The 18720-nt window shown below is 40.7% G+C and overlaps 1 protein-coding gene across 2 annotated transcripts in view; it reads left to right on the top strand.

Moving 5' to 3' along the window:
- The window catches only part of LOC108266882 (zinc finger protein 585A), a 32100-nt gene extending 13599 nt beyond the window's left edge, over positions 1-18501 (top strand). Inside the window, exons 8-9 of one of the 2 annotated variants that reach the window (XM_017470702.3) lie at positions 3241-4819; positions 12688-18501. In XM_017470702.3, the coding sequence (XP_017326191.2) occupies positions 3241-4819; positions 12688-14215 (3107 nt within the window). In that variant the 3' untranslated portion in view covers positions 14216-18501. Of the gene's footprint in view, positions 1-3240; positions 4820-11595; positions 11659-12383 lie in introns of both variants that reach the window. The other variant, XM_017470701.3, reaches the window with a different exon arrangement.
- The last annotated feature ends 219 nt before the right edge of the window (positions 18502-18720 follow it).

Below are 18720 nucleotides of genomic sequence, written 5' to 3'. Positions count from 1 at the left end.
GCTTTCCTGAAATATACAGCTGGGTGTCATCAGCATAACAGTAGAAGCTAATACCATGTTTATGAAAAATTTTACACAGCGGTAGCATATGTAGAGAAAAAAGCAGTGGAGCTAAAAACAGAACCTTATGGAACACCAAACTTTACCTTACTATGCGTAGTCACCATTTACACCTACAAACTTACAACGATCAGTCAAATAAGACCTGAACCAGGAGTGGATCATTCCCTTAACTCCAACAACATTTCCTAGTGTATCAAGATGAATAGAATGATCAGTGGTGTCAAAATCTGCACTAAGGTCAAGCAACATAAGCAATGAGACACAACCCTGATCAGTGGTCAGTTGTGGGTAATTTACCACTTTAACCAGCGCTGTCTCTGTGCTATGATGAGGCCTAAATCCTGACTGATAGATTTCATAAATGTTATTTCTATGTAGGTGAGCATAACTGCTTAAGAGAATCCTATATTGCCATGGCCTGAAAGGCTGTGGTGCAAAGAAGATGCTGCTACTCCAAGACTACTGTAGTACAAAAAGGTCTGCCTGAAGTTTGCAGGTCATAAACAGGAGGAAGACCAAACCTAGAGCAGTCTTACCTGGTCAGATAAAACAAAACATTTTACTAAGTAATTTGGCCATAATGATCAGCACTGTGTATAGAGGAAAACAGTAAGGATTTAATCTTAAGTACACCATCCCAACTGTGAAGCATGGAGTTGGCAGCATCATATTGTGGAGGTGTTTTGCTGGAAAAGAGACTGGTACATTTCAGATAGATGGCATCTTGAAGATGGAGTATCATGTAAAATACCTGAAGACATCAGCCAAAACTTGGGTGCAACTGGGTCTTCTGGCAGGCCAGTGATCCTAAGCATACCTCCAAAGTTGTACTAAAATGGCTTAAAGTTAACAATGTGAAAGTATTGGTGTGGCAATCACAGTGGTCATGACCGGAATCCCATAGAAAATCTGTGGTCTGAATGTAGGTCTAAGCAAGGTGGTCAACAAATTCTGATATAGTAAATAAAAATGCAAATAAATAGGTTTCTTAACTATTATTTTGAAATGAGCTCTACTGGAAATAAAGTAGATAACCTAATTGACTTAAGACAAGATATGTATGGTAATGTGAACTGGGTCGAGTTGTGAAAAATTGAGTTTGAATGTCTTTAGACTAGGTGTATGTAACTTTTTCTTTTCAACTATATCTCTTTATAGAAGGCAGAGTACTCATTTGCAGAACGACCTTACTTGTCCTAAATCCTTCGCATTTCTGATTATTACAAACTGTAAAAGAATATCAGCAGCATGTGGGCAGTTGTCAATTCTAACTTACATAGAACCCTGCTAAAGAATACACTTTTTTAAATTTTAATATAATAGCAATTTATGTCCGACTGAGTCAGGTAAATCTTGTCTGACGGGTAAGTCTCAGCATATTTTATAGCTATTAAATCAAGTTGGTTAGTATATTTAAAATAGAGATACAGCAAAATGAAAATGTTTTAGGTTTTTTTTCTTTTGAGATTATAGCAGGGGCAGTTGCTATGTAGATATGTACTGTAAAATTGCTGGTCACTTGCTAGTTTTCTTTTATTTAGGGCATCATGTAGACATCTCAAACATGAGCTTGTTCTCTAAATATATTACAGAACTAGGAAATTCTCCTAGGCCTCAATGCTGTTAATGGTTCAAGAATTTTATGGCTTTATGACATTTCAATAACAGAGTTGTCCTTTGTTTTGTTTTGTTTTTAATTTTGCTTTTCAATCACTTCTGGTCAGGTTTTATGTAGTACTGGATAATGTTGATTTGGCGGGGGGGGCAGTGATTGTTGATTGATTTTCCAGTCTCCAGGGATGTGGTCCGTAGAACAAGTCCTGTGGAGGACCAGATAGGGACAGGCTAAATTATTTTATTTTAAATTAGCATTAGCTCAGATGCTGATTACTAACAGTGGTCAGCAACAAACACGTCGAATTGTTGAAAATAACCTGCACAGCTGTCTTGTGTAGCTCATAGAAATCATGGTATACAGATTTTAAATGTGTGAATTTATCCCAATTGAGCAAGCCGGTGGTAACGGTGGCAAGGAAAAACTCCCTAAGATGTTAAGATGTTGTATGTTGTAGAGCAGGGTCCAATAGTATCCGTAAAGGGCTGGTGTGGGTGCAGGTTTTCAGGTTTTAAATATTCAGTAGTATGATAGACACCTGGCATGTTACAATGCATAGATTGTTATGGTCCCAACTCGAGTGGGCATCTTATCTGGGAGGCAGCGCTGCCTGTGTGAGAGTGCATGTACATCCACCAATGCATGTACCAGAAATCCCCCCAGTCCACCTCTTTCTTACTGTTGCATAAACAGTACCTGTTTTATGCAACAGTGTCCTGGCAGACAGCACTCTCCCACAATCAAGTTCTTGCATGCTTGGTTGGTTAGCATCGGTCCCTTACATATGGAAGGGTTCCAGTACTCTAGATTAGAGATGCCCTCTTGGTGACATTCCAGAAGGATTTTGTACTAAGGTGTTTCCCTCCCCCTAAGGCAGGGTAGCTGCCACCTGCCCGTAGATTGTGTGGTTCCTGGTCATTTAGGTTCACTGGTCCCAAGAGGTTTTGTCTCTTGATGATTGGCCCTAATTTGACTGGGCAAGTGAATGAAGCTCTCCCACATGTGGACTGCCATGAGTTCATCTGTCTGACTCCAGCAGAAACCATACACAGGAGCTGGTTGAACTGCTATCATGGTGGACTGGCTTTCAGTGGAAAACCTGTAGTATGTTAATTGCATCTCACTGGTGAGGTAGATCAGCTTTGTAAGTGCACTGTTCTGGCTGCATTACTGTGATGAGCAAGTAACATGTTGAGGGATTCCAGCAAAAAGTGTTTATTTAATTAATGAATAAATGAATGTTTATCACGTTCACCACACCAGCTTAATAACAGAAAAACTGTTCCAACTTCTTGGTGCAGATCCTGTGTAGCAGCTGACATCATGTACTAATGTTTTGTTACTTTAGTTAGAGTATGCAGAGACATTATGTTTTTTATGAGAATATTTGTTTGTCTTTGCTCATGAATAATTCAAGGAACCCGAGTTTTATTTATCATCAGTTTAGAATTTCACCAATAATAATAACATAGAAGTGAATACTCCTCAAATATTGGGAGAGTTCCTAACATTAGTATTATAATTTTGTTGCATTTCTCATATTTTCTCTTTCACTGCTCCAGAAGTAAACAACGGTTTGTTGCAAGTCTTCTTCTCCTGCTGCTTTTGTCCACTTTCCTATGCATCACAAATTTATCTCAACAAACACATCAAGAGATGCCACTATGAGGAGTTTGTGAGACTGCAGAAATCAGTAGAGATTAAACATGAAATTCTTATGCCCACAAATGACTCCAATACTCAGCAAATATCATCTCATGCTCTCAGTTCTGACACCTCTCAGAAAGAAATGCAGAAGGAAATAAACCACTGCTCAGATGGTGGAAAGCGTTTGACTAATCTGATTCTTCTCAAAACACATCAACATAGTCAAACAGGAGAGAACCCACATCACTGCTCACAGTGTGAAAAGAGTTTTAATCAAAAGGTTGATCTTCAGCTGCACCAGCGCATTCACAAACGACAGAAGCTGTATCACTGTTCACTGTGTGGGAAGAGTTTTACTGATCAGAGTAATCTCCAAGCCCATCAGCGCATTCACACGGGAGAGAAGCCGCATCACTGCTCACAGTGTGGAAAGAGTTTTACTCATCAGAGTAATCTCCAACGACATCAGCGCATTCACACAGGAGAGAAGCCATATGAATGCTCACAGTGTGGAAAGAGTTTCTCTCAACATAAAAATCTCCAAGCCCATCAGCGCAGTCACAAAGGAGAGAAGCCGTATCACTGCTCACAGTGTGGAAAGAGTTTTACTCATCAGAGTACTCTCCAACGACATCAGCGCATCCACACAGGAGAGAAGCCATATGACTGCTCACAGTGTGGAAAGAGTTTTACTCATCACAGTACTCTCCAACGACATCAGCGCATCCACACAGGAGAGAAGCCGTATCACTGCTCACATTGTGGAAAGAGTTTCTCTCAACAGAGTAATCTCCAACAACATCAGCGCAGTCACACAGGAGAGAAGCCGTATCACTGCTCACAGTGTGGAAAGAGTTTCTCTCAACAGAGTAATCTCCAACAACATCAGCGCAGTCACACAGGACAGAAGCTATATCACTGCTCGCAGTGTGAGAAGAGTTTTACTCATCAAAGTAATCTCCAGCTACATCAGCACATTCACACAGGAGAGAAGCCACATCACTGCTCACAGTGTGGAAAGAGTTTTACTACTTTGAGTAATCTCCAGGTACATCAGCGTATTCACACAGGAGAGAAGCCATTTCACTGCTCACAGTGTGAAAAGAGTTTCTCTCAACAGAGTCATCTTCAACAACATCAGCGCGTTCACACAGGAGAGAAGCCGTATCACTGCTCACATTGTGGGAAGAGTTTTACTCATCAGAGTACTCTCCAACGACATCAGCGCATTCACACAGGAGAAAAGCCGCATCACTGCTCACAGTGTGGGAAGAGTTTTACTTTCCAGAATAATCTCCAGTTACATCAGCGCATTCACACAGGAGAGAAACCATATCACTGCTCACACTGTGGAAAGAGTTTTACAACTCAGAGTAATTTCCAACGACATCAGCGTAGTCACACAGGAGAGAAGCCGTATCACTGTTCACATTGCGGGAAGAGTTTCTCTCAACATAGACGTCTCCAAGTCCACCAGTGCATTCACACTGGAGAGTAGTTTTAAGACCCACAAGTACACTAACCGAACCATTATATGATTTTAATAACTTGTCAAATGCAATAACTTTTTCTTAAATTATCTGTATCAACTGTATTTTTGCCTTCTCAGTTTTCTGTGGAAGCCAAAGTATGTAATGTTATTGCAATAATTAATCTCCTTGTTTTGTTTCCTTTTCCTCTTAAATAGCCATAACATTAACGCATAACTTCTGAACAGATGATTTATATGCAACATTGTCAGTGAAGTAACTAGTGGAGGATAAGAATAAAGCAGAGCCAAGCAGAGGGAGGTCCCTAAGACACCATAAACTTCAATTATCACTAAATGCATATCAATAAAGTGGAAATTGTACAAACATCTCAGGCCACCAGAACTCATTTTGCCCATGCTCAGTTTCCTCTACCCATTTGAATATAGAATGCCAAGTGTTTGCTGCCAAAACTGGGAGGTTTTTACTGCATGCATCTGAATCCCAGACATTGGTAGAAAGGATGCTGAGGTTTGTTTATGCATACAGCAGGGCACTAAACTTTACAGTAGTTCAAGTTCTTTACAATAATCCAACTTTTATACTCGCATTTCTTACTTGGAACAAAAACTTTATCTTTGCTGTGTAAAAGAAAATTCCTAGCCATGGAGTCATTGGTATCCTAAATGCCACTTGCTAAACTAGAGACCTATGTTAAAAAAAAAAATTAACAAAAGTCTTGACTAGACAAACGTTTCAGCCAAGACTAAAACATATAGACTGTGTCTGAGTCCCAAACACTAATTGGAAGGCTGTTCCATAACTGTGAGGCTTTGTAAGAGAAAGCTCTGCCCCCTGCTGTAGTCTTCACTATTTAAGATACCAACAAAGAGCCTGCAACTTTTGATCGATGTAGGCACTGCAGATTATAAAAGACCAGAAGTTCACTCAGGTACTGCAACACACGACCGTTAAGTGCTTTATAGATCAGTAGTAGTATTTTATAATAAATATGAAATATGATTGGGAGCTAATGCAGTGTGGATAAGATAGGGCTGATGTGGTTATATCTTCAGCATATAGTAAGGACTCTTGCTACTGCATTCTGGACTTACTGGAGCTTGTTTCTGCATATACTGGAACATCCAGATCCCAAGGCATTACAATCATCCAACCTAGAGGCAACAAAAGAATGAACTAACTACATTTCTTATCTTAGCAATAGTTATGAGATGAAAGAAGGCTATCCTAGTAATGTTATCTACGTGAGTTTCAAATGAAACACTGAATTAACACCAAGGTCTTTTAATGCTGCACATGATGAAACAGAAAGGCCATCTTGAATTACTATGTAATCGGAAAGGTGCATGTGGTCCTAGTACAAGTGCTCCTCTTGTCAGAATTAAAGAAGGTTGCGGTTTTGCTGAAATAGTGGAAGCTAATACCATGTTTATGATTAAGTTTACCCAGAAGTAGCTTGTCGTATCTGAAATGACTAGGGGTGCCGAGTGCCTTTTCAAATAATCAAATAATTATTCTAAACTTGCTGCTCAAATAAAGCCACGAACATGGAAGGTGAGAGAAGCAAAAGTCCAGTTTTATTGTCTTGATAGCAGCATGAGATCCAAACAGTGAGACATCCCAAAGTGATCTGATCTCTGATCTGTGTTTCTTCCCCTTTTATACAGTTCAGTGTCTCTGGTCTACGCCCCTTTTCTTACTTCCACCAATTCTTCTAGTAAATCCCATTATGTTCTGTTTTTCTCCTTTTAAAATCCCCTTAAAATCCTTTATCATTATTTGGAAAGCCTTTAATGTCTACATCATTTTTTAAAAATACCCTTAGAATCCATTTTCAATTTCTTGAAATCCCCTTATCTTCCTGTCATCCTTTTTGGACATAAAAGAAAATCTCCACATTCTACATCAGCATTCCCCTCCTGACCATTGTGCTGTAAGGATCTAACTATCTGTGCGAGTATTGGTTTTCCTGGGATGTATTCTTTTACTGGAACATATTCCTTTATTATAGGTGAGTTGCTACTTCATCTATTGACTACTGTATGTGATTATTTTATGTTGTTAAAATACGTGCTTATATTACTTTTTGCATTACTTCTTTGTCCGACAAATATGAGTAAATTCAGGTATTCCGGCAGGTTCGGGTATTGTTACCTCAGCAGGGAATGAATCATCTCTGGGTGTCGTCAATGGATAAGGCACTCTTACATCACTGCTTAAAGAGCTTAGCAGAGATCTGTCTGCACTGGTCACCTGTGGGCGTGCTTGTCTTTCTGTCCTTTTCCAAGTCTCCGCCCATGTTCTATGAGACCTTCCCTGTTGCGGGTCACTGTCACTTTCAAAGTCTATCCCCCCGTTTTCAGGACTCGACCACGGCAGATCGGGGGGGTGTGTCGTCTTCCTTCCCTCCTTCAGTGGTGTGTAGGAGTCTTCCTTTCCCTGTATAGGACACCCCGTTAGCATTTCAAGTGGAGTTAGATGAGTAATATGGTTTTTCATCAAAGCCAGTGGTAGTGCTTGAACCCAGTTAAGTTTTGAACTCTTGCGAATCTTCGTAACTTTCTGCTTTATTGTCCTATTTGCTCTTTCCACCATACCTTGGGATTGAGAGTGATATACACATCCCAGCTTATGCTCCATACACAAGGCTTTTGCTACTGCTTCTATTGCTAAGTTAACAAAGTGTCTGCCATTGTCTGAACTGAGGAAATCAGGGACCCCAAACTGTGATATAACCTCCCTGCACAGAAACTTGGCCATGGTCAACACATCTTGGTTGGCTGTTGCTACTGCCTCCACCCAACGACTAAAGTGATCCTCAACCACCAAAATGTATCTTTTGCCCTCTTTCTGATTGTTGACTCCCATATCTATGAAATCCATCATTAGATGCCTGAATGGACCCCTAGGTTCTGGAATATGCCCAGTTGGCATGGTGAAACTTTTGCGGGCATTATTGCGAATTCACGTTTCACATTGATTCACTGCCTGATTGATCATACTGGCTAAATAAGGGGACCACCAAACTTCCCTAATTTTCTTCAAGGTCTCCCCTCTATTGGCATGATGTATGCCATGTGCCTCTTTTATAAGCAATGGAAGTAGGCTCAATGGGGCCGCACATAATCCATCTATACTTCACCACAATCCACTGCCTCATTCCCTTTTCATTCCTCTAGCTATCCATTTAGCCATTTCAGCTTCACTGGCCTCATTTTGTGTCTCCACAATCCGTTCCACATTATCCTCTTGTGGGTGTCGGACCTCCTCCTCTCCTGGGTTTACCAGTGCCATCATGTGGGTTTCCCCTAATGCAGCCTTCCGCACTGCCTCGTCTGGCACAAAGTTACCTCTAGTAATAAAAGTGCCGTCAGTCTTGTGTGCCTCACACTTTAAAATAGCTAATTTGGCTGGCAAAGTTATTGCATACAACAGATCAGATCTGCCCATGGGTGATCGTGGACCCATCCGCTGTCTGGAACCTTCTCTGTGCCCATATGGGCCCAAACACATGACGTACTCTGTACGCATAAGCCGAGTCAGTGTAGATTGTGCAGCTTTTACCACTGGCTAATTTGCATGCAGCTTTGAGAGCAATTATTTCTGCCAACTGTGCTGAACACGGTAGGGAGACCTCTTACTGCATTGAATGCAACGGGATCGCTTTTAGCCTCTGTGTCTGTATATACGGCTTTATTTCCTGTGTCTGTGCGAAAACATGACCCGTCCACAAAGAACACACGTTGTGCGGTTAATAAAGGTTGGTTTTCCAGACCGGCCCGTGCTTTGAGAAATCGTTCCGATTTACCCATGCATTCACGAGGTAACCTGTCCTCTGGTGTAACCATTTTGTCAGCGGGATAAACTATATAACACCTCGCTATGTTTAGCTCCGGGGCTGTCAGAATAACATCATATCCTGTGCACTGCGAGTTAGTAATATCAAAAGATTGGCTTGTCAATAACGCATGTAACACGTGTCGTGTACAATGTAACCAGATGTCCCATGATGATTGAAGATGCATTCTGATATGCGAATGCGGCATTGTGGCATTCCCTTTTCAATGTTGTCTAACGCAGTACTGTAATACGCAATACACTGTTTGCCTGCCCCTTATTGTTGCTGTGTCAACATGGCGGAGGTGAACCCTTGTTTTTCTGATACATAGAAGTTTGCCAGTGCGGGTACCAAGATTAACATAGCTTTAACTGATTCAACTGTGACTAATGCCTCAGGGGTCCAGGAAAGGGGAGCATTCGGTTGAGTTTGGTCTGCAGTTTTAATTAGGTCGCATAAGGGTTGGACTAATAAAAGTGAAGTCATACATCCATGGTCTACTAAATCCTGCCATTCCCAAAAATGCTAACATTTTTGGGGCACTTTTCTGATTGCTTCTACATGTTTACGTGAAATTTTACTGCTTGCCCCTTCCAATATTCAGCCCAAGTATTCCACTTTTGTTTTACAGAATTTAAGTTTTTCTTTACTCAGTTTATGGCCGTTTTTGGCCAGCATGGTCAACACCTTTATTGAATTTTCCTGACACTGTTCTTTTGTCAGGCTACAGAGTAATAAGTCGTTGACATACTGCAACAGGGTGCTGTGACAGTTCAGATTAGCAAGGTCACGAGACAGTACCTGATTAAATATTGAGGGATTTTCACAGTACCCTTGCAGGAGCCTCGTTTACATGTATTGTTGACCAGCATAGGTGTACACAAATAGATGTTGTGAATCCGGGTGTAGGAGTACACTAAAATAAAAAAGCAGAGCACAGATCAATTACTGTAGTTCGGTATATTCATTAACAACATATGCGGATCAGGAGTTTCAGGTATTACTACTTGATTTCTTGCTCTCAAATCATCTACCAGTCTTCATTTCTCTGTATCGGGTTTCTTGACAGGAAAAATTGGAGTTTTGCAAGGGATTCTAGTGTGAATCAACACCCCTGCTTAGATTAATCCCAGAATAGTTGGTCTTATAACTTCCATTGCTTGTGGTAACAAGCTACACTGTCTTTTAAAAGGTAAGGGGCGTATTCCTTTATTTTTGTTTTTGCTAATCTTGCTGATTTAACTAGACTTATATTTGTTGGGTGTTTTGTCCACAACTTTTCTGGCACCTTCCCTAGCAACTCTTTCTTATCGGGAACTTTTTCTGCCTCTCCCACTGTCGTCTGTTTTCCCCCTGTAGTTGGCCTCATCTGGCCATGAAGTACTACACTAATGGCTATCATTGGGTCTACTGCTGTCTAAGAGATGCATATGAACTTGCCCATCTGGTGACCTATGTACATATGGGTTCTCCCTTGGTTTCCATTCTCACACTTCTCCCGCCCGTTTAATCATTGGCCCTAGGTCTTTAGACTCGAATTTGTCTGCAGACATGGGGGACCGCATCCTCCACTTGGTACCAATTCCTTAGTCGTTCTGGTAGTACCATGGCCGTTATTTCCTGTGGGATACTTATTAAATCCAGGGTCTTTATGGACACTTCATATCCTCCTTCAAGCTCCTCCAATAACTGGGCAAATTCTTCATCCTGTCCTCCATTGTCATACTTGATGTATGTAATGGAGTTTGTGTTTTATGACAGTCCGGTCGCATATATTTCAACCACAACTTCCACTGCCCAAACTTCTCCCATAACTCTGACTTTTCAGGTCCATCGCTTGCAGCCAATACACCTTGTCTATCATTGGAGTAGCAGTGTCTTGTTCTTGGAGGAGCAAGTACTGAGTACCTATGGGTCTTGGAAACATGACCCAGAGTCCAGTCGGGTCACACTGAATCTTTGCCCCTAATTTCACAGGGCGTCTCGGCCTAATAATTTCACTGGTGCCCCCGGAGATATAATAGGGGAGTCTTTATGGTAACACCATCAAGCGTGAGTTCTTGGGGCTCCGTAAGTTGTAAAGTCTGTATTTTCCCAGAGAAGCCCATAGTTTGAATTGCTTTAGAGGTGAGGGGGAGCTGTGAGCCTTCTTTCCCAATGCTTAAATATGTAGCCCAGTGTCGATCATGAAGGGCACCTGTAGTTCCCTCCCGACCATCACCGAGATTGTTGGTTCTTGTTCCAGGTGCAGTGTGGTAATGTACTGCATCAGCTCACGCTCCGGCTTCTCTGGGTCCCTTCAACTTTGTTGTGGGTTTCATAAGGGCCAAGCATTGGCCTTCCAGGAGGCACTGGGGGCTGCCATTGCTGCTCCAACCACTGGATTCACTTGGAGGTGGCAGCATCATAGTGTGGAGGTGTTTTCCTCGAAAAGGGACATTTCAAATAGATGGCATCTTGAGGATTTAGTTTTTTTTTTTTCAGCAGTAATAAACTTTATTAAAATAAACCTATAATCCATTCTACTTTAACATTTTGTCATTTAAACAAAGCACACGTTTACTATACAGTTCACACTACACTTTGTTTTTTAATTTTGCTATTCAAACAGTTCTGCTCCTAGATTTTGACTATGGGTGAGACCAACACCTCCTCCACCAGTTAAACGAGGCTGATGTATATAACTGTATCCAGGAGGACTGGTTACGATTGTTTTTATCTTAAATAGTATCAGTGATATTTGTAAACATTATAAACGTACAAAATAGCTTTTTTTTTTCTAAAGTATAGCAATTAGAAGAAAATAGCATCAGCTCAAGGGACACTAGAGGGGCACTGTTTCCTGCTTCCGGGCACAATAAGCAGAAAGCAGAATACAAGCCGTATCATCTGCAGATGATGCAGAATTCACTTGATGTTTGCAACAGTTTTACTTTTTGCAGAAGGTGAACTTGGAACCCAACATTCACAAGCAAGTGGTATTCAGAGACAAGGCAACCTTTCAGGTGAGTAGACACATGAAGAGACATAATTCTCTTAGGGCACTGAGAATCCCCATGTTGTCTGTGAGCACAATAGAACCCGTGAATCCACCATTGACTAGGCACTGATAATAAGGGTTATGTGCAAGAATATACAAAACTGGACCCTCTCTTCAGGACTGACCTCCTCTCCTGTCTTCTTCCAGAGCACAAGTACTAGACTCAAAGCAGGATGGGCGGATGTCATGCGGGTTTTTGAAATACATGAAAATTGTAGCCTGCAAGCAAAGAGCTAAACACTAAAAGGGTTATTGCCATGTGGCCCTTAAATATTCACTAGTATGATAGGCATCTGGCATGTTGATGGATTCCAGCATAAAGTGTTCTTAACTAATCATTAATTAAATATAAGTTGCATTTTCAGTTGAATTTGGCGAAAGCACTTGAAGCATTTGTTGTGTTGAACTATTTCAATGGCTTTTGTTGGATTTGTTCATTGCAAACAGCTGAAAGTCTGTAAATTTTGACAATAAACCTGATTTGCAGCGAGGATAGAATAATTTTGATTGCAACTGTAGGTTTGTCTTTGCTCATCATTGCTTCAATCTGAGTTATATTTATCATCAGTTTAGAATTTTGCCAATAATAATAACATAGTAGAGTATAATTCTCAAACATGGGTAGAGTTCCTAACATTAGTTTTATATAATTTTGTTGCATTTCTCATATTTTCTCTTTCACTGCTCCAGAAGTAAACAACGGTCTGTCGCAAGGCTTCTCCTGCTGCTTTTGTCCACTTTCCTGTGCATCGCAAATTTATCTCAACAAACACATCAAGAGATGCCACTATGAGGAGTTTGTGAGACTGCAGAAATCAGTAGAGATTAAACATGAAATTCATATGCCCACAAATGACTCCAGTACTCAGCAAATATCATCTCATGCTCTCAGTTCTGACACCTCTCAGAAAGAAATGCAGAAGGAAATAAACCACTGCTCAGATGGTGGAAAGCGTTTGACTAATCTGATTCTTCTCAAAACACATCAACATAGTCAAACAGGAGAGAACCCACATCACTGCTCACAGTGTGAAAAGAGTTTTAATCAAAAGGTTGATCTTCAGCTGCACCAGCGCATTCACAAACGACAGAAGCTGTATCACTGTTCACAGTGTGGGAAGAGTTTTACTCATCAGAGTAATCTCCAAGCCCATCAGCGCATTCACACGGGAGAGAAGCCGCATCACTGCTCACAGTGTGGAAAGAGTTTTACTCATCAGAGTAATCTCCAACAACATCAGCGCATTCACACAGGAGAGAAGCCGCATCACTGCTCACAGTGTGGAAAGAGTTTTACTCATCAGAGTAATCTCCAACGACATCAGCGCATTCACACAGGAGAGAAGCCGCATCACTGCTCACAGTGTGGAAAGAGTTTTACTACTCCAAGTAATCTCCAGATACATCAGCGGATTCACACAGGAGAGAAACCGTATCAATGCTCACATTGTGGAAAGAGTTTCTCTCAACAGATTAATCTCCAACAACATCAGCGCATTCACAAACGAGAGAAGGCGTATCACTGCTCACAGTGTGGAAAGAGTTTTACTACTCCAAGTAATCTCCAGATACATCAGCGTACTCACACAGGAGAGAAACCGTATCAATGCTCACATTGTGGAAAGAATTTTACTGATCAGAGTAAACTCCAACAACATCAGCGCATTCACAAACGAGAGAAGCCGTATCACTGCTCACAGTGTGGAAAGAGTTTTACTACTCCAAGTAATCTCCAGATACATCAGCGTACTCACACAGGAGAGAAACCGTATCAATGCTCACATTGTGGAAAGAATTTCTCTCAACAGAGTAATCTCCAACAACATCAGCGCAGTCACACAGGAGAGAAGCCGTATCACTGCTCACAGTGTGGGAAGAGTTTTACTTACCACAGTAATCTCAAACTACATCAGCACATTCACACAGGAGAGAAGCCGCATCAGTGCTCACAGTGTGGGAAGAGTTTCTCTCAACAGAGTAATCTCCAACGACATCAGCGTAGTCACACAGGAGAGAAGCCGTATCGCTGCTCACATTGCTTGAAGAGTTTCTCTCAGTATAAAAATCTCCAAGCCCATCAGAGCAATCACACAGGAGAGAAGCCGTATCACTGTTCACTGTGTGGAAAGAGTTTTACTGCTCCAAGTAACCTCCAGGTACATCAGCGTATTCACACAGGAGAGAAGCCGTATCACTGCTCACAGTGTGGAAAGAGTTTCTCTCAACAGAGTAATCTCCAACAACATCAGCGCAGTCACACAGGAGAGAAGCCGTATCCGTGCCCACAGTGTGGGAAGAGTTTTACTTACCAGAGTAATCTTCAGCTACATCAGCACATTCACACAGGAGAGAAACCGTATCACTGCTCACAGTGTGGCAAGAGTTTCTCTCAACAGAGTAATCTCCAACGACATCAACGTAGTCACACAGGAGAGAAGCCGTTTCATTGCTCACATTGTGGGAAGAGTTTCTCTCAACATCGTAGTCTCCAAGTCCATCAGCGCATTCACACTGGAGAGTAGTTTTAAGATTCACAAGTGCACTAACAGAGCCATTATCTGATTTTAATCATTTGTCAGATTAAATATAACTCTCTTATTTAAATTATCTGTATAAAAAATACTTTTGCCTTCTCAAATTTCTGTGGAAGTTATCATATGTAATTTTATTGCAGTGATTAATATCCTTGTTTTGTTTCCTTTTCCTCTTAAATAGCCATAACATTAAATCCATAACTTCTGAGCAGATAATTTATATTGTCAGTGAAGTAACTAGTGCAGGATAAGAATAAAGGAGAGCCATCCAAAGGGAGCTCCCTAAGGCACCATAAACTTCAATTGCCACTTAACTGAAGATTCATGTCAATAGAGTGGAAATAGTACAAACATCTCAGAACTCTTTTTGCCCATGCTCAACTTCGAAGGTTTGTTGATACATACAGCAGGGCACTGGACATTATAGTAATCCAAATGTTATCATTTCAATTATTTCTTTGGACAAAAACATTCATTCTGAGTAAAAGAACATTCCTAGCCATGGAGTCATTGGTATCCTAAATGCCACTTGCTAACCTAGAGACCTATGTTAACTTATCACATTTGGAAAATGCCATCAGGTAATTAAATATTTGGACACTGACAACGTTTTTGTTATTTTAGCTGTCTAAATATGTGTATTAGAGTTGAAATCATACATGTAACCATATAATTGTAAATGCATCCAAATTGTGAGCTGTGTAGGATGGAGCCCTTGTTGAGCTATCCCATGTTTGTTAATCTGGTGAGTAAGTTTCCACTTTCTGTCTAGGTTGTCGACATCTCTGGTATTGTCAAAGTGGTCCTGGCTGCTTTTCCCCCAATAAATTCTGTCTCTCAGCTGGATCGTGGTCATCTGGCTAACTTGTTTAACTTGGCTGTGTGTATGCATGGGGGAGTTTGTACTTGACTGTTTTAGCCCTTTTTGGACTAAATGTCATTTAAAAATTGCTCATTGGCAAACTTGGCGTTTCCACATACAGGCACTGTGTTATGGCTTAGAAAGAAAGCTCCCTTACTAAATGAATTTTCTTTGCAAGAAAAAGCTAGGCCATTTCTATCTTTCTGAAATTTGGCAGTAGCCAAATGTCTGTCTAGATTTTAGTGCACCTCTCCCGCAATTGGTCTTCCAGGTGTTTTGATGTGCCTGAGCTCACTACTGTGTTCTTTCTTTCCAAGAGTTGATCTTTTAAAATGCAAATACACTGTGGTATACAGATAAAATAACTAACTTGGTCAGTGTCTAAATATTATAGCCATGACTCTGTGTACATACATGCACAACTAGGTGATGTCAATATAACAGTGACAGTTGATGTTGCTCTTCTGAAATATATCGCTCCATGGGAGATGTTCAAAAAAAAAAAAAGAGGTCTAAGATAAAGCCTTGTTGCATTCCATAATTTACTTGTTTAAGGTTGGAGAATTCCCTATTTATTCTTTAATTGGTGCCATTCTCACAAGTAATATCTAAACCATGTACTGATCACTCCCTGCATGTGAAAACAATCTCTTGTATTCTTCACGTGTCTGGGCAATAGGGTAGGGTGGCTAGACAGATGCCTTTTCACAGAAAAGAAACATCCAAGCCATCCTAAAGTTTGTTTCAAACCATGTGGCAAAACGTGTTATGGTCTAATAAGACAAAGGTAGAACTTTTTGGGCATAATTCTAAAAGATATGTTTTTCACAAACATAACACTTGTTACCCAAAGAACACAATGCCCATGGCAAAGCCTGGTGGTGGCAGGTTGGTTCTCTTCTTCTGGGACTGGAGCTGTATTCAAAACAGATGGAATCATGGATAGCTCCAAATCACAATGTATGTTGGCACAAAACCTGCAGGCCTCTCTTTGACAGTTGAAGATAAATAGAAATTTCATCTTCCAGCATGATAATGACCTAAAGCACAAATCCAAGTCCAGATTATGATCACCATTTAGGAATGGCCCACTCTGAGCCTAGATTTAAATCCTATTGAAAATTTGTAGAATGACTTAGAGTGCCATGCACAGGAGATTACTTTGCTATTTCATAGACCTTGTAGTATTTTTGCAATAGAGAGTGTAATAAAATTCCCAAATGAAAATGTCCTAAGTAGGTAGACTATGTGCTGTATTACAAGCAAAATTTTTATTTTTTTAATTTTAATTTTTTTTTTTTTTTTATAAATAAAGTACTGGTTAAGGGGTGTGCAGACTTGGGCAACCAGGTGATTATAAGTTTTTTCTTTTTCTTTTTTTCTTAAAATTTTTCTACTTGTTTTTCAATTGAATGTTGTTCACAGGCTTCTGTAGCAAATTAAAGATGGAAAATGATCTGACATGATTTATCTTGGTTTAATTTTTTACATCACAAAAATGTGATTTTAACACTGTACATGCTTAATGATTAAAATAGTAATTTTGAGTAGTATCCTTGTTTGTATCTTGTACAATGAGAGCTTGATAATGTTAAATTCCTTGTATGTGAAAGTGTATTTAGCCAAGAAAGGGCAATGGCAATCAGGCTATTCACATGTACATAGGATTCCTCCAAAGGATAAATCATCCATTGATTTTCCTTCTGCTTTTTCTTGTTGGGGCAATGGTGGCAGCATGAAGAGAAGGTTAGCCCAGAGATCTCCAGCCAAAGATTACATCTATCACAGGACCCAAGTTGTTCCCAACCCAACTGTGTAACATAATCATTCTAGTGGATCCCGGGTCTTCTGACCAGGGCAAACTACCTAAACTGGCTTCTCTCCATTTGGAGAATCAACTATTTTGGTTGCTGATTCCTGGTCCCTTACCATATCACCTCATTTCCACTACCTACTGTGACCTTATTCTTTTCAAGTCAAGTGGCTTTATTGTCATTTCAACCATATACAGTGCCCTCCACTAATATTGCCAACCTTGGTAAATATGAGCAAAGAAGGCTGTGAAAAATTGTCTTTATTGTTTAACCTTTTGATCTTTTGTTAAAAAAATCAGAAAAATACTCTGCTCTCAAAGATATCAAACAATTACAAACATAACACAGGTGTCACATATTCCTCGTAATGAGGTGTGGGAATAAATTTAAGACAGGAAAACACGAGGGTAACAGATTATGTAGTGTATTGAGAATCACTATCATACACATATTCTGGGGAGGGAATAGGTCTTGTAGGAGAATAATTTGTAGGTGAGAGGTCATATGATGTGTTTGTAGCCAAGTTGCTGTCATCATCAGAGGAAATAATAAACGGGCTCTCCACAGAATTTATGGGAAGAAGTTGAGCTTCAGTTTGAGTGGAGGCATGAACATGGGTCACCGATGGAATGATAGGATAAGCGGGAGAATAAGGAAACCCTGTGGGTCCAGCAGAGCTGTAACATCGACATCCAAACAAGCCAGCTTGCTGACGAAGGTATGCGCAGCCTGCAGATGGGCCTCAGCCGCCTGTACTATGCATAAACCTCAAAGTTAGAGGATGTTGCCCCACAGAGACTCCATCAACAGGGGCGTGGCTGGCTGAAATGGCAGCCACGTAAGCCCTGATTGTAGAAGAAGCCCACCCCGCTGAGAAACATCCTTGTAAGAACTCCAGGACTATACCTATTGCGCAGTTCACTGGGTCTAGCTGGTGATCCTCACACCACAAGACAAAAAGCCGCAACCTGAGCGCATACAGTTTCCTCATGGATGGTGCTCTAGGGTTCAACATGGTCTATACAACATCACTTGTGAGACCAGAATCTATGAGCTGGTGCCCCTCAGGGGCCAGACCCAAAGTTTCCATAGTTCCGGGCGAGGGTGATAAATCAGCCCTCCGGCTTGAGACAGTAGATCCACTCTAAGGGCTGAAATGGGGCACATGACAGACCTTCCAGGACCACAGAAAGGTCCCAGGAAGGTATGCACGGCCTGCAGATGGGTCTCAGCCTCCTGACACCATGCAAAAACCTCGAAGTTAGACGATGTTGCCCCACAGAGGCTCCATCAACAGGAGCATGGCTGGCCTAAATGGCAGCCAAATATTTACCACAGGTGCCAGTATTAGTGAGGATGATGTGTAATGTTAACAGGAATGTTTAGACTTTGTGTCCACTGTATGACTATAATCAAAGCACAGAATTAAAAATGTGACGTAAAAATATGTGTTCAGAAAGCATTCTGGTCATCATGTTGGAAATTAGATGACACCAGAACAAAATGGCTCCAAAGCAAAGAGCAAAAACACAGGTTTTCATGCTTCAGTGCTCTTTAGTGCTCAAATGACATGTAATTAAAGTAAGTAAGTTTCATGCCAATCCATTTAGCTGCTCTCAAGATATGACTTCACTTCCTGTTTGGTGACTTCTGTCAATTCAGTTGCATGTTACAGGAGAACAGTTTTGAACACGAAAAATCCTTCTTATAACTTTCATGTAAATTCACCTGAAGATCATCTGAAAGAAATTTGGTGAAAAATTTTACAGATTTTTATTTAAAAAACTAAAAGTTGTTATGTCTTAAGGGCTGATGAA

Source organism: Ictalurus punctatus, chromosome 6 (assembly GCF_001660625.3).
Source record: "Ictalurus punctatus breed USDA103 chromosome 6, Coco_2.0, whole genome shotgun sequence".
NCBI lineage: Eukaryota > Metazoa > Chordata > Actinopteri > Siluriformes > Ictaluridae > Ictalurus > Ictalurus punctatus.
Note: the sequence above shows the minus strand (reverse complement) of the source record. Positions and strands in the feature narration are given on the sequence as shown.